The sequence below is a fragment of the Podarcis erhardii genome (genome assembly GCF_964252035.2).
Source record: "Podarcis erhardii genome assembly, chromosome: 15".
NCBI lineage: Eukaryota > Metazoa > Chordata > Lepidosauria > Squamata > Lacertidae > Podarcis > Podarcis erhardii.
The window spans coordinates 595,944-617,483 of record NC_138505.1 but is presented as its reverse complement, the minus strand read 5'-3'; the positions used below and the strand labels follow the sequence as shown (position 1 = coordinate 617,483).

General features: G+C 49.2%; 1 protein-coding gene across 1 annotated transcript in view; it reads left to right on the top strand.

The window, feature by feature from the left end:
- IGSF8 (immunoglobulin superfamily member 8) overlaps positions 1-20,223 on the top strand; it is a 29,549-nt gene extending 9,326 nt beyond the window's left edge. The window contains exons 2-7 of the mRNA XM_081841010.1: positions 4,884-5,261; positions 9,390-9,869; positions 11,566-11,991; positions 15,216-15,620; positions 17,884-18,038; positions 19,578-20,223. Of these exons, the coding sequence (XP_081697136.1) occupies positions 4,884-5,261; positions 9,390-9,869; positions 11,566-11,991; positions 15,216-15,620; positions 17,884-17,999 (1,805 nt within the window). The 3' untranslated portion in view covers positions 18,000-18,038; positions 19,578-20,223. The remainder of the gene's footprint in view (positions 1-4,883; positions 5,262-9,389; positions 9,870-11,565; positions 11,992-15,215; positions 15,621-17,883; positions 18,039-19,577) is intronic.
- Positions 20,224-21,540: the final 1,317 nt, after the last annotated feature.

Below are 21,540 nucleotides of genomic sequence, written 5' to 3'. Positions count from 1 at the left end.
TCTCTATAGTTTTAAGTTTGGTGATAAGTTGCAATTCAGCAGCTTCTCTTTCCAGTCTATTTCTGAAATTCCTTTGTAATAGAACAGCTACTTTGAGATCTTGTATAGAATGTCCTGGGAGATTGAAGTGTTCTCCTACTGGTTTTTCTGTCTTGTGGTTCCTGATGTCGGATTTATGTCCGTTTATTCTTTGGCGTAAGGTCTGGCCTGTTTGTCCAATATAGAGAGCTGAAGGACACTGTTGGCATTTTATGGCATACACAATGTTAGACGATGAGCAATTAAATAGTCCCGAGATGGTATGTGTGATGTTGTTGGGGCCAGTAATGGTGTTGTCCGGGTGTATGTGGCAGCAAAGTTGGCATCTGGGTTTATTGCAGGCTCTGGTGCCAGTGTCCGTGTTAGGTCTGGTTGTAGTATTATTGTGGGTTAGGAGTTGTTTAAGACTGGGTGGCTGTCTGTAGGCAATGAAAGGTCTTCCTCCCAGAGCTTGAGAAAGAGAACTGTCATTGTCCAGGAGAGGTTGTAGATCTCTGATGATGCGTTGTACTGTTTTAACTTGGGAGCTGTATGTGATGACTAGAGGTGTTCTGTTATTTTCTTTTTTGGGTCTGTCTTGCAGCAAGTTCTCTCTGGGTATCAGTCTGGCTCTGTTGATCTGTTGTCTAACTTCATCTGCTGGGTATTTTAGTTCTAAAAAGGTTTGCTGTAGATCTCTTAGGTGAGAGTCTCTGTCTGTAGAATTGGAGCAGATGCGGCTGTAACGTAGTGCCTGGCTATATACAATGGACTGTTTGGTATGTTTGGGATGGTAGCTAGAGGCATGTAGATATGTTTGTCGGTCAGTTGGTTTACGGTATAAGGTGGTGTCTATGCGCCCATCCTGTATTTTTATAGTAGTGTCCAAAAAATGTATTTCTTGCATAGATTGATTCATTGTTAGGTTGATGGTGGGGTGAAAATCATTGAATTTCTGGTGGAAGGTGTCCAGGGTCTGTTGACCATGTGTCCAGATGATAAAAATATCATCAATGTATCGCAGGTACAAGAGAGGTTTGAGTGGGTAGGAGTTTAGGAAACGTTGTTCTAAATCCGCCATGAAGATGTTGGCATACTGTGGGGCCATGCGGGTGCCCATTGCTGTGCCGCTGATCTGGAGGAACAGGTCATCACCGAATTTGAAGTTGTTGTGGGTAAGGACAAATTGGCAGAGTTTGGTAGCAAAGTCCGCTGTGGTTTTATCTGAAATGGTATTCCTTATAGCTTGTAAACCATCGTTGTGTGGGATGTTGGTATACAGAGATTCCACATCCATAGTAGCTAGTATAGTATTGTTGGGAAGATTATTTAAAGATTGTATTTTCCTCAGAAAATCTGTGGTGTCACGTACATAGCTGGGAGCACTGATGGCATATGGTTTCAGAACAGAGTCCATATAACCGGAGACACCCACTGTAATAGTGCCAATACCTGAAATGATGGGGCGTCCTGGATTTCCTGGTTTGTGTATTTTAGGTAGAAGATAGAAAGTTCCTGGTCGAGGTTCTGTTGGTGTGTTTGTGAGGATCTGTTCTTGGATGTGTGGGGGTAGCTCCTTAACAATCTTGTTCAGTTCTTTTTTGTATTCTTGTGTGGGGTCTGAGTCCAATTTTATGTAAAAGGCGGTATTGGAAAGTTGTCTGTGAGCCTCCTGAATGTAGTCAGTTTTGTTCATGATGACGACCGCTCCACCTTTGTCCGCTTCTTTAATTATAATGTCTGGGTTGTTTCTGAGATTATCTATGGCTCTCCTTTCGGCATGGTTTAGATTTTGTTGTAAGCGATGGTGTTTTCTGGTCACATCTGTTTGGATTCTGTGGCGGAAGCAGTCAATGTACAAGTCCAGTGTGGTATTGCGTCCATCAGGAGGGGTCCATGTGGAGTCCCTTTTTGTGTAACACTTTTTCGGTGGTAGTTGGTGGTCAGTGTTCTGTTGGGAGGGTGGTTGTTGTTCTGCAGTGGGTTGTGAAATTGTTGCTTGTTCTGCTTTGTCTTGTTGTTGTGTGTGTTGAAAATACTCCTTCAGGCGTAAACGGCGGAAAAATGCTTCCAAGTCCCCACAGAACTGAATCATGTCTGGGGATTTGGCAGGGCAGAATGACAGTCCACGTGAAAGGACTGATTCCTCAGCTGGGCTGAGTGCTTGCTGTGAGAGATTGACAATATTGTTGATCTTGTTTTGATTAGTAGCCTGTAGGTTGGAAAGGTAAGAGAGTTTCTTGTTTTTCTGTTTTTTCAGTAGCTCCAGTTGAGAGTGGTAAATGTTCTGTTTTTCCTTTTGGAACTCTTGCCAAGCTTGGTGGTTCCTGATAGAGTTGTCCAATACAAGGAGTTCCTCCTTTATTAGCTTCTGTTTAGAGTAGAGGACGCTGATCAGATGTTTGAGCAGCTTCTTAGAGAAAGTGCTGCATAGTTTTCTTGCATATTCAGTGGGATACGTGGATTGTAGAGGGTTCTTAATTCTAAGACCCTTGGGTATAATGTCCAGGTTCTTGCATTTAGTAAGAAAGAAGATATCAGTCTGTACCTGTGCAAGTTTCTTGGTGAGGTTGATGGACTTCCATTTCATGCGGCTCAATGTGGTGCCTTCCATAGTTCCAGTTACAGATAGGTAGCCGTGTTGGTCTGCCATGGTCAAAACAAAATAAAAAAATTCCTTCCAGTAGCACCTTAAAGACCAACTGAGTTAGTTCTAGGTATGAGCTTTCGTGTGCATGCACACTTCTTCAGATACACTGAAACAGAAGTCACCGGACCTTTCTATATAGTGAGAAGGTGGGGAGGGGTATTACTCAGAAGGGTGGTGGGAATGGGTGATTGGCAGATAGCTGCGATGAGCCTGTTGACGACTCTTAACGACTGCAATAGGTCTAACAGGAAAAAGCAAGGGGTGAGAAGGTGAAAAATGGCTTTGTCATGTATAATGAGATAAGAATCCAGTGTCTTTGTTCAAACCAGGTCTCTCTATAGTTTTAAGTTTGGTGATAAGTTGCAATTCAGCAGCTTCTCTTTCCAGTCTATTTCTGAAATTCCTTTGTAATAGAACAGCTACTTTGAGATCTTGTATAGAATGTCCTGGGAGATTGAAGTGTTCTCCTACTGGTTTTTCTGTCTTGTGGTTCCTGATGTCGGATTTATGTCCGTTTATTCTTTGGCGTAAGGTCTGGCCTGTTTGTCCAATATAGAGAGCTGAAGGACACTGTTGGCATTTTATGGCATACACAATGTTAGACGATGAGCAATTAAATAGTCCCGAGATGGTATGTGTGATGTTGTTGGGGCCAGTAATGGTGTTGTCCGGGTGTATGTGGCAGCAAAGTTGGCATCTGGGTTTATTGCAGGCTCTGGTGCCAGTGTCCGTGTTAGGTCTGGTTGTAGTATTATTGTGGGTTAGGAGTTGTTTAAGACTGGGTGGCTGTCTGTAGGCAATGAAAGGTCTTCCTCCCAGAGCTTGAGAAAGAGAACTGTCATTGTCCAGGAGAGGTTGTAGATCTCTGATGATGCGTTGTACTGTTTTAACTTGGGAGCTGTATGTGATGACTAGAGGTGTTCAGGAATTTTGGTAATGGATAAAGAGATAATGCAGTTGAAAAAGTCTGAGCAAAAACACTGTGGAGACAAGGGTGGGAAAGTCAACTCATGAAATATGTACCGTAATTCTTTGATTTGAAGGTCATTGCAAAAAACGTTTTGTAATAAACGAAAATCTGTCCTTATTCCCTTATGGGAGACACAAGAGCCCTTACAGAGTCCTTTGTAGGTTCTCCATTGGTGGGAGAAAAGAACAGAGGCCAAGCAGAGAATATTGAGAAGCAAAGCAGCTAGTAAGCCTGATCTTTATTGATCTGTTGCAACAGGGTGCTCCCCTCACACACAGGAGATCAAAGGAGGACCCTGAACCCAGGTCTGTCCGCCCTTATACAGACATTTTAAATTCCCTGCCCTGGAGCTCAAGACCACCCCCAGATACATCATACTTACATCACAGAAAGGGCGGTCTACAGCAGAAATCTGAGTGCTTTGTTTCCCTCCTGTCTGCCAGGTTACCTGTTGAATGCTCACTTGGCTGGACTGCCTGGGGAGCCTGGCCAGTCTTTTGTAATGATAACTACTTAGTTCCTGAGCCACGTCACAGGCTCACACCCTATTCATATCTTAAATGTGCCCTTAATGCAGGACTTGTGAAGGAAAGACAATGGAGAGGCTTTTCCATTTTCCTTCGACCTTGCAGAGAAATCATTTGGTCAGTTTGGGAGTCAAAATGGTTTCAGGGCTGTTTTCCTGCGCTGCTTCAGACATGTGGTTTATATATTTATGTACGTGTTTGGTTTGTACATTTATTATATATGTGTATATATATATATATTATTTATTTATATGACCTTAATTTTTTTTTTTTTTGAGTTTGAAAAATATAATTAAATGAGAGAGAGAGAGAGAGATCGTAATTAGCTTATCATAATTAGGTTGAGGTCAGTCACCCAAGTGTGTTTCCTCACCCAAGTGAGTGAGGAATTAGGACAACTGCAGGGTTGGTCTGGATGAGCCCTGGGGTTCCAGTTCTGCAATTCCATGACCCATCTGAGGTTTTTAAGCAGCGCTTGGGTGGCCACCTGTCAGTGATTTGTGAGCTGTGATTCTTGCATCCCCCCTAGGGCAGTGTTCCCCAACCTTGGGTCTCCAGATGTTTTCGGACTACAATTCCCATCATCCTTGACCACTGGTCTTGCTAGCGAGGGATGATGGGAGTTGTAGTCCAAAAACAGCTGGAGACCCAAGGTTGGGGAACACTGCGCTCTCCTCCCCGCAGTCCTGCAGTGCCCTCTCCTCTTCTCTCCCCACAGTCCTGAGTGCCGGCGCCCGGGAAGTCCACCTCCCTCCGGGGCCCTTGTACCGCGTGGAAGGGACATCCGTCTCCATCCCCTGCAACGTCTCGGAGTACGAGGGCCCCACCCTGCAGCACTTTGAGTGGTTCCTCTACCGCCCGTCGGCCCCTGACATCTCCATCGGGGTGGTCAGCACCAAGGACCCCAAGTTCCCTTACGCCGTCTTCGCGCCCCGGGTGCAGGCGGGCAATGTCTCCATCCAGCGGCTGCGGGGGGACGCCGTGGCGCTGCGTATCAAGGGGGTGCGCCCGGAAGACGCGGGGGTCTACGAGTGCTACACCCCCACCACCGACTCCAAGTACCACGGGACGTACAGCAGCAAGGTGGAGCTGAGAGGTACGGGGGCGATGGAGGGGTATTGGGGGGCAGAACCGAAAGGGGGGGGAGTTGAAGACAATGAAAGTGTAAGGAGAGTCATTTTGGATCGGCCAAAGGGGGCCATTCCTAGCCCAGCCCCCTGTTCTCCCAGGAGTCAAATTCCCCTTTTGTCTCAAGAGACAATGGAGGTGAAGTCAAATGGCTGGAGAATCACAGCACTTGCTGTGGCATCAGAGACTGGTATTATCATTATTATTATTATTATTATTATTATTATTATTATTATTAATACCCCGCCCATCTGGCTGGGTTTCCCCAGCCATTCTGGGCAGCTCCCGATCAAATATTAAAAACAAAATACAGCACCAAGACTTTGAATTGTGCTCGGAAACATCCTGGGAGCCAGTGTAGGTCTTTCAGGACCTGCCTCCTGCTGCCTCCTGTGTTGCTTTTGCTGTGTTGGCAGCACTGAAGTGACCCCTGTGGGGTACAAGCCTGGTTGGTGGGTCTGGAGGTCCTGGGCTGCCCCGATGACCAGGCACCCCCCTCCCCGGCTTCGCTGGTCCAAAGGAAAGCGGAGCGAGACATTTGGCACCAGCGTGGCTGCAGGAGTTGCTGGGGGGAGGCGTACAAAACGCCATGCAGCCGCCTTAGGGATTTGTGTAAGGCCTACTCCTTCGCCTTTTCTTCTCCCAAAGAAGGTAGCAGGTTCGGGTTCTTTTCTCGGGGCTTGCACCTGAAGCCTTTCGCATGAATGTGTATGGCTGTAAGGCAGGACAAGTTTAGCATCAGAGTTTTCCTCCTCAAATTCGCCCAAGAACTTAGGAATGTAGATAGACTGCCACTGGAACTGGAGGCTCGGCAAACACGGCACCACGCTGGCTCTGATGGGCAAGACTCTCCTGACGTTCCCATGGCTCTGCTGTCCCTCCACGGAGGCAGGAAATGCAGGGAATTGTAAGGGGGGAGAGTTGCGCTCTGATTTTGGGCTTGCTTTTGGGCTTCCAGCTGGCCATTGGCCTGATCCAGTAGGCTCTTCCAATGACCCAATGGAACCTCCAGCTCCACAGGCAGTCTATCTGGATTCCTAGGTCCTGCGGAGTATTTGGCCACCATGAGAACAGAGGGCTGGCCGAGATGGCCTGATCCAGCAGCCTGACTTCCTTAGGTGCAGGAAAGTGCCTATTTAAATAGGCAATACTATGTTAATTGAAGGTCAAATCCTGTGAGCTTCAGGGCAGCCGTGAGTGGATTCGAACCCTGTGCTCTCCCGGTCCTGGTCCTCATTGGATCCCCTCAAAAACACCCTGTGAGTTGGGCAAGCCCAAGAGAGGCTGTGACTGGCCCTGAGGAGTTTCATGGCCAAGTGGGACGACTTGAACCTTGGTCTCTCAGGTCCTTGGCCGACACTCTAACCACTAGACCTCGCTGCCTCTGGGACCGACTGTGGGATGCAGGCACCTTCCGCGGTCATCTGACGTGGAGGTTTATTGCATTAGCGATGGTGATTTTCCCCGAGGTCGCTGCTGTGTCCGCTGCTCCGCTAATCCGTTTAGCGGCTGGGACGAGCAGATGGCTTCTGAGCCTGGGCTTGTCTGCAGGCCAAGCTCTGCCGAGTGGGGCAGCCCTGCGGGGCGGGCCATGGGGGGGGGCGTGAGAGCAGGAAGGGGGCCCATCTGGCTCCCCATCTGAAGCCCCCACGTCCTCCTGGCAGCTAAATCCAGAGAAGAAATCTTTCCGGGGCTGGGAACTCCTGCCTCTGTTCATTGCGGACCTTGGGTTTTTTTTAAAAAAATGGTATTTTTATTAAAGTAAATTGTATCCACCTCTCTTCTCTGTCCCTGCACCGAGAGCCAGTGCAGTTAGACTGTGGAACTCCCTGCCACTGGAGGGAGTGCTGGCCGCCAGCCTAGATGGCTTAAAAGAGGTTTGGATAAATTCATAAAGGAGAAGGGGGTTATCAAGGGCTACTAGCCAGACTGACTGCAAGAGAAGAGAGTGTTGCTCTTGTGCTCGGATTCTGCTTGTGACTTTCCTGTAATGGGCACCTGGTTGGCCATTGTGGGCTCAATAGTCTCCCTTGGGCCTGATTCATGTCCTTCTGGATATCTTTCCCAGTCTGCTTCTGCATTGAAAATGGTTTCAAGACGCTTTGATGGCGTACTTAGAGCCCTGGGCTTATTTGGGAGGGAGGACAGGACAAAAATTGAATTTAAAATGTATTTTGTTTGTTTGTAAAATGGAAGTGTGGACGCAGGTGGTCCTGTGGGTTAAACCACAGAGCCTAGGACTTGCTGATCAGAAGATCGGCGGTTCGAATCCCCGCAATGGGGTGAGCTCCCGTTGCTCGGTCCCTGCTCCCGCCAACCTAGCAGTTCGAAAGCACGAAGTGCAAGTAGATAAATAGGTACCACTCCGTTTCCGTTTCCGTGTGCTGCTCTGGTTCGCCAGAAGCGGCTTAGTCCTGCTGGCCACATGACCCGGAAGCTGGAAGCTCGGCCAGTAAAGCGAGATGAGCACCGCAACCCCAAAGTCGGCCACAACTGGACCTTTACCTTTACTTTAAAATGGAAGTTTTTGTTCTTGTTTTTTAAAAGTAGGTTTTTAAAACTGCTTTAAATTTTCATAGCTCTCCCTGGGACCTCTGGAAAATAAAATAAAACAGGCAGTGCGGTGTAGTGGTTAGAGTGCTGGATTATGACGTTGGAAAGGCCAGGGTTCAAATTTGCACTCAGCCATGAAACGCACTGGGTGGGACCTCAGGGCTTCTCTCAGCCCAACCTACCTCACAGGATTGTTGTGGGGATTAAATGGGGAGGGGGAGAACCCTGTGGCCCCCCTTGAGTGCCCTAGAGAAAAGGTTGGGGGTAGAAATGCAATAAATTCTACTCAAGTGTAGACCCATTGAAATGAATGAACTTACGTTCACCATACTGATTAATTTCAGTACAACTGGCAGTGAGCACAACTCACAGAAGCCAGGTGGGCTCAGAGTCGAACGAAAAACCACCCAATTTTTCATGAGAAACGTCCTCATTCTCTCTTCTCGGACCAACATGCAGACCCAAACATACTTTTTGGAATCTGCACTTTTCTCAATTTTGCAGTGCGGTGCAACTCTCTAACCGGCATGTGTGTTATACAGTGGTACCTCGGTTCTCAAATGTAATCCATTCCAAGAAAACATTTGACTTCCGAAACGTTCGAAAACTGAGGCGCAAAGGGTTAGCTGCAAGTCCAGTTGGAAAAACTGAAAAACACACAGTGGAAGTCCTTTGACTTCCAAGGCGCGTTTGAAAATGGAAGCAATGACTTCCGAGTTTTCAGTATTCGAAAACCGAAACGTTCAGCTTCCGAGACGCTCAAAAACCGAGGTACCCCTGTCTATGCATGCCTCAATTTGGAGAAGGAGTGCCTGAAAATACAATTAACCCCCCCCCCTGGAAATTCACCAGCACCTTAGCGCAGATTCCCCCTTAACAGACGTACCGTATTTTTCACTCTATAGGATGCACCAGACCATAGGAGGGGGGAAACGGGGGAAAAAATTCTCCCCCTCTCCGCTCAGCAAAGCGGCAGGAGAAACGGAGCCCCTTCCATTTCTCCTCCCGCTTCGCGGAAGGGGCGCTGCGCAGAGAGGGAAAACTGTGCAGCACCTCTCCAGCAAAGCGAAGCCTGGAGAGCAAGAGGGATCGGTGTGCACTGACCCCTCTCGCTCTCCAGGCTTCAGGCGGCTATCCCCAAGCCTTCGGAGCGCAGCGGGAACTCCTGTTGCACTCCAAGGGCTTGCGGATAGCTGCCTGAAGTCCCCGGAGAGCAGCTGGAGTTCCCACTGTGCTCCAGGGGCTCCAGGCGGCTTCAGTGAAAGCGACACGAAGCCTCTGGAGCACAGGGGGAGCTCTCCCTCTGAGCTTCGGAGGCTTCACGTTGCTATCGCTGAAGCCAAGGAGCCTGCATTCGCCCCACAGGACACACACACCTCCCCTTCATTTTTGGAGGGGGAAAAGTGCATCCTATAAAGAGAAAAATACGGTATGTGTTTCGGGTGCGGTTTTGTCCAAGACGTACATTTTTGCAGAGCCATAATTTCCCCTCTCTTGATGCGACTGCGGGGGGCCCTGATCCGCTTTCCCTCCTGCCCCACAGTCATTCCCGACAAGCTCTCCGTGTTGCCGGCTGCTCCTTCCGCCCCAAAGCCCCCTTTCCGCAGCCGGGGGGCTGTGTCCGCCTTTCCGCTGCAGCTGACGCTTTGGGAAAGCGAGGACCTCCAGCTGACGTGTGCCGTGACCAGCCAGACCCCGCAGCACATCCACCTCTCCGTCTCCTTCGGCCTGTCCGCCCCCGACGCCTCCAGGGACGTCCGGCCTCTGCAGGAGGTGATCACCGTGCGCCGAGACTTCGCCGTGGAGGCTGGCGAGAGATTCACCGAGCGCCACCAGGCGCAAGAGCTGTCGCTGGCGAAGACGGGAGACCGACGGTACCAGATGGTCCTGGGTTGGCTGAGGCCCGAAGACGCTGGGATCTACCACTGTGTCGCTGGGGAGTGGATCCAGGATCCTGATGGGAGCTGGCAGCAGATTGCAGAGAAGCGGGTGGTGTTGGCTCAAGTCACCGTCCGCACCGTAGGTATGATATGATATGATATGATATGATATGATATGATATGATATGATATGAAATGAAATGAAATGAAATGAAATGAAATGAAATGAAATGAAATGAAATGATATGATACAATAATCTTTATTGTCATTGTCCCATACAGAACAACGAAATGGAAAAATTCAAAAACCAGCAAGCCTGCTATCCCACCCTGGTTAGCCCCCTAAAAACTCTGGTACTCCATTTTGAAATACAATATACTCCCATAGAATGGGATGTGGGTGGCGCTGTGGGTTAAACCGCAGAGTCTAGGCCTTGCTGATCGGAAGGTCAGGGGTTCGAATCCCCATGACAGAGTGAGCTCCCGTTGCTCAGTCCCTGCTCCTGCCCACCTAGCAGTTCAAAAGCACGTCAAAGTGCAAGTAGATAAATAGGTACCACTCTGGCGGGAAGGTAAACGGTGTTTCCGTGCGCTGCTCTGGTTCACCAGAAGTGGCTTAGTCCTGCTGGCCACATGACCCAGAAGCTGTACACCGGCTCCCTCGGCCAGTAAAGCGAGATGAGCGCCGCAACCCCAGAGTCGGCCATGACTGGACCTAACGGTCAGGGGTCCTTTTACCCTTTACCTTACTCCCATAGAGACTCCTTACCCTGCGTTTAAAACCAGGTGAGTTTTCCTCAGGAGGAGGGATCCACTGTGGCTCTTGGAGGTGGGAAAGTCTGAGGGTGAAGATCCGTTTGGCAGTGGAACGAGCTCCCTCGGAAGGTGGTGGATTTGCCTTCGCTGGTGGTTTGGGAGCAGAGGTTCGGTGGCCACCTGCCAGGGATTCCTTCGCTGCAATTCCTGCATTCGTTGAATCGTACGAATTCAAAGGGACCTCAAGGGTCCTCTAGTCTGCCCCCTGCAATCACTGCTACAGAATCCCTGACAGGTGGCCATCCGACGATGGAGAGTTCACCACCTTTTGCTCCACTGCCAAATGGCTCTTCCTAAAGTTGTCAGAAACCCGTTTCTTGCAATTTGGATCCATTGGTTTGTGTCCCCCCCCCCCCCCCGCAGAACAGGAGAATACAGTCATACCTCTTGTTACGTTCAGCTCAGGTTACGTCTTTTCAGGTTGCATCCCACAGTTCAGCTATTGATTGATTTTGTGACTGCAGTACATTGTTTATGTATTTTATGGATCAATGGTCTTTTTAGATAGAAAAATTCATGTTAAATTGCTGTTTGGGGGTTGTTTTTAAAAGTCTGGAATGGATTAATCCATTTTGCATTGCTTTCTATGGGAAAGCATTCCTTGGTTTTGGAACGCTTTGGTTTTGGAACAGATTAAATTTGAGAACCAAGGTACCACTGTATTTGAAGGTGGCTCTCATACTTTTTCTCAGTCTTCTCTTCTCCAGACTAAACATATCCAGCTTCCTCAGCCACTCCTCATAAGGCCTGCTTGCCCTCCTCTGCACACCTTCCAGCTTGTCGACATCCTTCTTAAATTGTGGTACCCAGAACTGGACACAGTATTCCAGGTGGGGTCTGGCCAAGGCAGAAGAGAGCAGAACTATGACTTCCCTGGACCTAGAATTAATTGCATTAGCCTTTTTAGCTGCTGCATCACATGGTTGATTCCTGTCAAAATCGTGATCTGCTGGGACCCTTTGATCCTTTTCTCACAAGCTGCTCTGACCTTCTCCCCCTGACTTTCTCTTGCTCTGCTTTCAGCCAGCCAGTTGGCCGCCTCCGCCAGCCCCGCCAAAGTCCGTGTCGGCTCTGGAGAAGCCCTGGAACTCCTCTGCAATGCCTCTGTCCTCCAGGCCACCCCTTTGCCCCACATCGTCTACTCCCTTGGCTGGGAAGTGAGCCAGGGCAGTGAGGGAGAAGGGCGCCTGGTGGCCCGCTTGGACCCGGATGGGGCGCTTGTCCTGGGCGACAGCTATGCCAACCGCGACGTCGGCCGGCGCCACGTCTCCCTGCAGAAACTGGCCTCTCCTCTGGGCTCCTACCAGCTGCGGATTGAGTCGGCCCAGCCCAGCGATGTGGGCTCCTACCGGTGCGTGGTGTGGGCCTTTGTGCGCTCCCCTGGCGACAAGCTGCGCGAAGTGGCCAGTGTCCGGTCCGAGGCCCTGACGGTGGACATGAAATCGGAAGGTGCGTATGGGGTCACTGAGCTGGCTTTGGGTCCCCAAATTTCCCTCTCCTTTGCTGGGATAAGGACACTTTGCAGCCCTGGAACCGTGAAAGCTGATTCCGCTCTCATGTCCTGTTTAGATTCTCCTTCTCCTTCTCCTTCTCCTTCTCCTTCTCCTTCTCCTTCTCCTTCTCCTTCTCCTTCTCCTCCTCCTCCTCCTCCTCCTCCTCCTCCTCCTCCTCCTCCTTTACATATTGTCAGGGAACTGCCATTGGAGCCAAAGGGAGAGAGGGGGCTCCAGAGGGATTCCGGAGAGTGTCCTGGGATGGGGAGAAGCAGCCCATCTTCTGGGGAAGGAAATCAGCGTAACACCAGGGGTGAAGGGGGGCAGAGGGGGGAATCGGTGAGGTGGCTCCATGACTCCTCGCCGGAGACCAGCGGGGAGAGCACAGGTCCTCCGCTGCCCACACCCTCCCTGCGCAGAAGGCTTCCGCGCAGGGAGAGTAGGTGGAGACTAGGCGTCAAAGAGCTTCTTTGCTGGAAGAAGTTCAAGAAACACCCACTGACGGATTCTGCCAGTGACTGAGACAGCCACGGGCGAGTGGCTGTCCGGACAGAAAGGGTTCACTCAGGCAACCCAGCCAGGTGTGGCGCCGGTTTATGCACGAGCAACCCCTAGAACCATTGCACATATATTTATTCATTTACAGTGGACGCTCGGGTTGCGAACATGATCCGTGCGGGAGGCATGTTCGCAACCCACAGCATTTGCAACCCCCAGCGCTGCGTCTGCGCACTCGCGGGTCAAGATTTGGCACTTCTGTGCATGTGCAAAGAGCGATTTAGCACTTTTGCGCATGTGCAACTGCCAGTACGGGTTTGGGCACGTCTGTACCCCGAAAACACTCAACCTGAAGCGTCTGTAACCTGAGGTACGACTGTACATTTATTTCATAAAACACACTGCTTTATTGTAAAAACAATCCTCAAATGACTTAAATAAGACAAAACAGTGCAATCAAGGGGAAATTGCAATAGTTTAAAACATGGGGAAAGTTAAAATAGGCCGGTTAAAATTCAGATTGGCTTTCCAAGCACCTGAGCAGAGTTGAAGTAGCTTACTGTGTGTGTGACCTTAGTCCAGTCGCTCCCTCTCAGCCTCACCTGCCTGCCCAGGTTGTTTCAGGAGAAAAGGGAGGAAGAGGAAATAAACCGTAAAAATAAAAAAAAATCCCCTGTGCAGTTGAATAGAACAATAGTTTTTGAATATGTATTTTTCGTTAATGTAAAATCGAAAGGGCAAACAGAACCAGGCGGTCGCCTTCTGTGCCAATTTTTAAATGCCTCCTGAAAACCTTCCTCTCCTGCCAGGCAGGCGGTTCGGAAAAAACATCCTTACACAAAGGCCCCTGGTTCCTGCTTCTAATTTCTTTGTGCTTTTGACTCGCTTTAAACTTCCTGTGACTTTACTGTCCAGTTTGGGGTTTTCATTTTTGTTTTAACAGAATAAAACTTTATTTAGAATTCAACAATAACAAAGGAAAAAACCACGGTAGCTTCTACATCAAATCATTACAATTAACCAACATTTTATAAATACTAAGAAAGAAATTACACAACATGACTTTTAACTTGCTGAGGTTTTCATAATACACTTTTATCTCTTTCTTAACATATCAAAAATAGAAAGACCAGGAAAGGAAACACAAAAAAGAAAAGAGAAAAAGAAGAAGAGGGGGGAGTGAAGGGAGGGGGGGGGAGAAAAAAGGAAGAAGGAAACAAAGCAAAACAAACATATTTGGCTTCCGATTAGACTCATTGTATTATTATTTCTACAATTTCTTCACACACAGTTCCAAGTTATTGTATTTCTTTCTTTGTTCTCATCAGATATCAGAAAACATTATATTTGCTGTTTTACAAGGATCATTCTATTTATGCCAGGAGAGATTTGTTATTGTAATACTTTTCCAAATACTCTTTAAAGATTTTCCATTCTTTCTGTACTTTCTGTTTTGGATACCCTCTAATTCTCCCTGTCATCACAGCCATTTGTAGATATTCTAGCATTTGGACGGTTTGGGGTTTTCATATTGTATACCTCCGTGATACAATTTTATAATACGCCACTATAAAAATATTTATTTATGCAAATAAATAAGGACTGGACAAGTTCATAGATGAGAGGGATATCCAGGGCTCCTGGCCACGATGGAGGCAGCAGGGCTTCTGAATGGCCCTTGCTGGAAGCCATGGGACGCCAGAGATGCCCTTGCGCTTGGATCCTGCTTGCGGGTTTCCCAAATGGGACATCTGGCTGACCCCTGTAAGGAGAGGACCCTAGGTGGGCCCCCTTTGGCCTGAGCCAGCAGCCAGGCTCTTCTTCGGTCCTAATAATAATAATAATAATAATAATAATAATAATAATAATAATTTATTATTTACACGGGTGGCGCTGTGGGTTAAACCACTGAGCCCAGGACTTGCCGATCAGAAGGTCGGCAGTTCGAATCCCCGCAGTGGGGTGAGCTCCCGTTGCTCAGTCCCTGCTCCTGCCAACATAGCAGTTCGAAAGCACCTCAAAGTGCAAGTAGATAAATAGGTACCACTCCAGCGGGAAGGTAAACAGCGTTTCCATGCGCTGCTGTGGTTCGCCAGAAGCGGCTTAGTCCTGCTGGCTACATGACCCGGAAGCTGTACCCTGGCTCCCTCGGCCAGTAAAGAGAGATGAGCGCCACAACCCCAGAGTCGGCCACGACTGGACCTGATGGTCAGGGGACCTTTTACCTTTACCCCTCCCATCTGGCTGGGTTTCCTCATCCACTCTGGGCGGCTTCCAACAAAACACTAAAATAACCTATTAAACATTAAAAGCTTCCCTAAACAGGGCTGCCTTCAGATGTCTTCTAAAAGTCTGGTAGTTGTTGTTCTCTTTGACATCTGATGGGAGGGCGTTCCACAGGGCAGGCGCCACCACGAAGAAGGCCCTCTGCCTGGTTCCCTGTAACTTGGCTTCTCGTAGCGAGGGAACCGCCAGAAGGCCCTCAGAGCTGGACCTCAGTGTCCGGGCAAAACGACCTCAATTCCTAGGTTCCCTTGGCCATCGTCGGAAGAGGGTGCTGGGACTCAATGGGTTGGCTAAGAAAAATGATAATCGAAGCTGCCAGGCAGAGGAGTGTCTCCGAGATACGTTTCCGGGATTCAGGGATGCTGAGTCCGGCCTCTTCTCTGCCCTCCCCTGCAGCGGTGGTGCTTGAGGCCACGGCGTGGCTGCCCTCCGCCACCATCTACCGCGGGGACACGGCCGAAGTGCGCTGCAACGTCTCGGTGGAAGCCACGCAGGACATCGCCCTGGCCCTCAGCTGGTGGGTGGAGCTGCCCGACGAGGGCCCCACCTCTCACGGGGTCCTGCTGGCCTCCGTCAGCCGCGAGGGGGTGGCCGACTTGGCCAGCCGGCCCTCGGGGGGCGCCGTCAGCGTGGACAAAGCCAGCCCCACCAGCCACCGCCTGCGCCTCCACGGGGTGCAGCCGTCGGATGAGGGCAAGTACCACTGCGCTGTCACCGCCTGGGTGCGCTACCCGGATCTCAGCTGGTACAAGGCTGGGTCCGCCAAGTCCAACATGGTCACTGTTTATCCATACACGTTGGGTGAGTAACCCCTTCTTTTTTTGGGGGGGGGAATCCTCCTTTTGGGAGATTTGGGAGATTTGGGGCAGACGATGTCCTTTTTCACAGATGAAAAGAAAGGCCTTCTTTGCAGAGCGCAGAGTTAAACTATGGAACTCCTTGCCACAGGAGCCAGTGATGACCAACCTTGGTGCCTTTAAAATCCGGTTGGACAAATATATGGAGGAGGGGAGGGCTGTCAGTCGCCTGTTATAGTAATTCTAAGGTCTTTTTTCACCCAATTTTTTTTTATTCATTTCATAACACAAATAAACAATGCAAACAGAAAACAAACAATACAAACAAATTCTTGTTTTATCCTTATTTTTTCTAAACATTGTTAGGTGAGTTTCCCCAAGTCCCCCCGTCTGATTTTCATTTTACCTCATCTTTAGCAGTTTACATATATCATAATTTCTAACCATTTTTATCACACTTACTTACCATAAAAATCTTCACATTTTATCACTTACAAATAATACTATTTTAAAATAAACTATCTTCTACTTCTAACCCTACAGCCTGTATCCACTTCCAAAGCTATTCTAAGATTTAAGTGACTCTAAGGTCTTAAATATAGAATAAATGTTGATAATTGCATGAGGTAAACACACATACATAAGCATATACAGTGGTACCTCGGGTTAAGTACTTAATTCGTTCTGGAGGTCTGTACTTAACCTGAAACTGTTCTTAACCTGAAGCATCACTTTAGCTAATGGGGCCTCCTGCTGCTGCCGCGCCGCCGGAGCACATTTTCAGTTCTTATCCTGAAGCAAAGTTCTTAACCTGAAGCACTATTTCTGGGTTAGCAGAGTCTGTAACCTGAAGCGTCTGTAACCCGAGGTACCACTGTAACTCACATGTCTACAATAGTACAGGAGAGCAATCCCGAAGCCATCTTGGCTCTCCTAAAGACGCTCAACATTTCCTTAGCCTCCTCAGTCCCGCCTGCCTGAGAACAGGGAGGCCGATAGCAAGCCGGGGAAGTCCCTCTCCTATATCTATGAACCTCCTTGGGATTCATTGCCATTGTTTGCTAAGGTGCTCTCTGCATTGAGAGATGTCTGAGGTCTTATCAAATGCTAATGTCTTGTGTAAACTGTGTCTGGAGCTATGTAAAATTTGCCAGATCCTCAGGAATATCACACCTTGGCCTGCCTGAGCCACGTTCAGCCAGCCTTATGGGTGATGGGATTGCTGGCGGTTTGTAGAGATGTCCTCTTTCTCCACGCCAAAACGCAAACCCTTAAAAGGGTTCTGTGTCTCTGTTGCAACAGAAAAATAAAGATTTGCCTTGCTTTCACGGCATCCAGCCTCCATCCATTCATCTCTGACCAATCATGGACTTAGGGGTGTTACGGAAAAATCTAGGTGCGAGGCTGCTCAGTCCCCCAGCTGCTCAGGCAGAGCCCGTGGGACTAAAGGAAGGAGTCCATACTAAAGCAGCAGCAAGAGAGATGCTTGGATCCCTTTCTGAGCTCGAAGCATGGGTACCCCCAACAAAAATTTAAAAAATTGGCTTTGTAATTTGGAAGTAATTTTGTGATTTGATTGGATTGTTAATAAAAATTATATTAAAAAAAAAGGAAGGAGTCCAGCCACCAACCGGAGCAAATAGCTGTAGACCAAGTTTATTGTGCAACAGGTTCAAAGAGGAATTTTGCAGGTAATGACAAAAGCACAGGGCAGGGCAGTCACCTCTCTCTTTTGACTACATGCGTCGAAGAAGCAACATCTGCCTAGCCAAAGATGCTCTTTTGGCCTCCAGCCAAGAGAGGACAAAGGGACTGTCTCCTTATGGGATAGTTTCCAGGTGTATGTTACTTTTCTAAGCTAAGTCTGCCTTCTGGGATCCGACTGTGAACAGAATGATGTGTGAGTAAACCTTTTTATACTTTTATAGAAGACTGTGCTGTGTCTTATCTTTTATGAGAGAATAAGGGGGCGAAATCAGAACAGTTATTATAGAGGCTTTAGGGAGCCTGAAACGCCTCTGCTGTGAGTTTAAAAGGGGGAATGTTACTCTGCTAAATTGTGGAACTTGTTCATGCAAGTTGGAAAGGCTATAATCAAACAATGTATCCTCTCCTGCATCCTGGAAGATTCCCACATTTTTTGACAGCTGAGAATTTCCCTCTGAATTATCCAAACGAAAAGGACTCTAGTTTTTTGAGAAAGGTGCTTTTAAACCGAGGCCATTGCCCTCTTGACCTTCTTCCGTTTCTTCCTCTGCTCTCTCCAGCCATCGACACCTTGTTCATCCCTCTCCTGGCGGGCGTCTCCAGTGCCCTTTTCATGGGCGTCACCGTCCTCGTCACTGTCACCTGCTGCTTCATGAAGAGGCTCCGGAAGAGGTGAAAGCCGGACGAGAGGAAGGAGGTGGTGCACCTTTGCCAGGTGGGGTGCTCTGTGTGTGTGTGTGCGTGTGTGTGTGTGTGTGTGTGTGTGTGTGCTCCGTGTCTCCCTGTCCTCCTTTGGGTTCGGCCGACCCTCAGCAGTCAGGGAGGACCCTCAGGTCTCTGTTTAAAGGGGGGCCAGATCTGCTCCTGCCCACCCTCCTTTGCAAATTTGGTTGCTGAATAGCCATCAGGTATTTTGCTGCATGTAGGGAAGCGGGTGGTGCTGTGGGTTAAACCCCAGAGCATAGGGCTTGCTGATCAGAAGGTTGGCGGTTCGAATCCCCGTGACGGGGTGAGCTCCCGTTGCTCGGTCCCTGCTCCTGCCAACCTAGCAGTTCGAAAGCACGTCAAAGTGCAAGTAGATAAATAGGTACCGCTCCGGCGGGAAGGTAAACGGCGTTTCCGTGTGCTGCTCTGGTTTGCCAGAAGTGGCTTAGTCCTGCTGGCCACATGACCCGGAAGCTGTACGCCGGCTCCCTTGGCCAATAAAGTGAGATGAGCGCCGCAACCCCAGAGTCAGCCACGACTGGACCTAACGGTCAGGGGTCCCTTTACCTTTACTTTTATTTTGCTGCATGCATTTATTTATCTTGCAACCATCTGCCCCACCTGATCTACCCCAGGCAGCAGGCAAATCTGATAAGGAACAGTATTCACAGGCAAGTAACTTCCCCCAAATTAAACCCAACCCACGGATGCTGCTGCTATTAAATTATTTCGTAAAAACCGTGCACTGTATGATTGTAAAAAGAAAAGAAAAAACAAAACCCCTCAAGGTGGTTTACGAAAAGGTAAAGGAAGAAAATTGAGAAAAGAATCACAACAATAGTTTAGAACAACCCCAAAAAGGTTAAAATACTAAATCCACCTCGCTTGGATTTAAGGAGCGCAGTTTCAACCAGCCTAGCTTGAAATGGTGCAAGTTGGAGGTGTGTCAGATGTGATTGTGCTGAATCTCCTAGCAGTGAGTTCCTTGCAAGGTGACTAATTTTGCTGCAACAAAAAAACCCAAACGAAACATGAGTCTTGCAGCCCCTGAAATCCTTTACAAATATAAATTGTGGCCTCAGACGTTTTCTGGCCCACAGTCTGCTGAATCAGATGCATGAAGTGTTTCTCTTCAGTTGTGGGGCTCAAACGGGACTGTTCCCAGCTAAGCTGATATGCCCCGATGCCCCGTAATCCGGTGGCTTCACCTCAGCATTTTCCTTTCAGGTTCATTTGTCCCAAGATGACCTTTAAGGCCGCTTGAGGACGGAAGAGGGAAGGAGCTCCCCGACCTCTTTTGCACCCAAGTCACCCTCACTGGGAACGGTTTCCCGGGATCCCCTTCATGTTGAAAACCGGGTCACGGCAAACGCGTTGTTGTCCACAGGCCATAAATCGACTCCCTCGTTTGCAGCAAGCTCTTTTTGCCCCGGTTTCTGCAATTAATTCGCCACGGCCTCCGGGGGTAAAATATGGATTCAGAGGTTTGATGTCGGAGGGGTTTGTGCCTGTTGACCCACATCCACTCCCCCTCTCTCCCCTTTTGCAGGAGCTTCCTCTGTCTCCGATCTTCCGGCTGCCCTCTTTTCCTTGACGTTGTTGTGCCTGGTGATCCACTTTCTCTGCAGGCTCCGCGAAGGAAGCCTCTGCTCCTCCTCTTTGACTCTGGATTGGGCCCCTCTCTGCCGCCCCAAACTCTTCCTGAGCAAGAAGTGCCCCAGGACCTCTGGGGAAGGACATTGCCACACCCTGCCAACGGCCCAAACGTTCTTTCTTGACCCCTCCATTTTCTCCAGCAGAAATTGGTGCTGTGCTTGAGTTAGGGGGGAGGAGAGGGAGAAAGGGGGGTGACCCTCTTGCCATTTGATGGGGGGTCTTTCCTGAAGAAGCCTCGCCTGTCTCCTGCCATCAACGCAGACCCTGCCTTCTCTTGTTTTCTCTCTGCCTGGGACTGTTCTTCCTTCCTTCCACCCTTTCTTTTCTCGATGAGCTGCATGTTTATGTCAAGACGGTACAATGATCACCTTGGGGGGCTCTTTGCAGCTGGTTGGGGGCCAGAGAGTGGGCAGAAGGGTCCCTGTTGCTTTCTTCGTTGCAGAAAAGGAAGCCCTCTGAAGAAGACCCATCTGCTGCAGCCCCAGAAATATCATCCTCAGGACACCTCGCAAAGCAGCCAGTCACTGCCAGCGCCCCCCCCAGAAACATTTTGCTCTCATCACATCGGCAGGAAGCCAAGCTCTGTGTGTAGGTGGGGTGCATGTGCGTGTTGTTGATCTGCAAAGAAGCACAGGAAAAAGAACCACCGAATGCACAACTTTGCGAGACAAAACAGGGAGCCAGCAAGGCTGCCGTCAGTTGTCTTCCTCTGTTTTTGTTCCTTGAAAAAATATTGGGGTGGAGAATCTCAGGGTGGCAGATGGAGGATCTTACATGTGCCAAATGAATCAGTTTAGGGGACCACTAAGGACTCCGGCCTGCAATATCTGACCCCCAGTGGTGATTTTGAACCTCCCTCACTGGTTTCGCAGTTGCTGAAACTAAGAAGGCGGAGGGTTCTCCTTCCCTGGAGGTTTCTCAGCAGAGGTTGGAGGGCCACCTGTTGAGGATCCTCGTGCCGCAAGTCCTGACCCTCTGGGAATCCCTTCCAACTCTCCAATTCCATGAAACAACTGAGCCACGCCACTCTCATCCCAGAGGCAGCTGCGAGACTGATTTCTCCCCAACGCGAGAGTGATGAGCAGAGAGAGAAAGAGAAACAGAAGAGGCAGGAGAGAGCATTATTTTGCGACAGCCACCATTGTCTATTTTTGTAATTATTAAAAGTTTCGGAAGAAGGAGAGCCCTGCCCTCTGGGCACCAACTACCCGCTTCCTCGTTGGCGGGGGGTGTCTCCCCGAATCTGCAGTTGAAAGACTGCTGCAGTGCCCCTTTTCCCGGGGGGTTCTCTGGGTTTCTCTGGAAAAGGTTGGATCAGGCGGACTTCACTCATCTCACCTGCGAAAAACCATTTTAGCCAAAGGTGCTTGTTCTTCTGTCTGTGGGGTGAGTCTTCCTGGGGGTTCCCCCACTAAGCCTCGCGGTTGCCTGTTTCTGTGAGAAGTATCACATTTTATCTGCCCCAAAATGACATCATGGCAGTGTTATGGAAAATAATCTGGGGTGAGAGACTACTCCAGAGCCTAGCTCATCGGGGTGCAAGTCCCCCGCGGGTCTATGCGCTTAGTAAAAGAAGGAAGTTCCAGCTGAGGAATTTGGAGCAAAACAGCCGTCAGTAGACCATGATCTTTATTGTTGCACAACAGGTCCCCCCAGGAGTAAGAACCCTGAGCATGGGGCGACCTCCTCTTTTAAACCTTCCCTCTTTCCCCCAGAATACACTTTGAGAGGCATCCCTGAGACATCATCACTACATCACTGGCATGTCACAAAAGGGGAGGGGTACACAAGCGGTACACCAGTTGAACATGAGGTCACTTTATCAGACCCCTTTACCAACACCTCTTAAGTCCCCG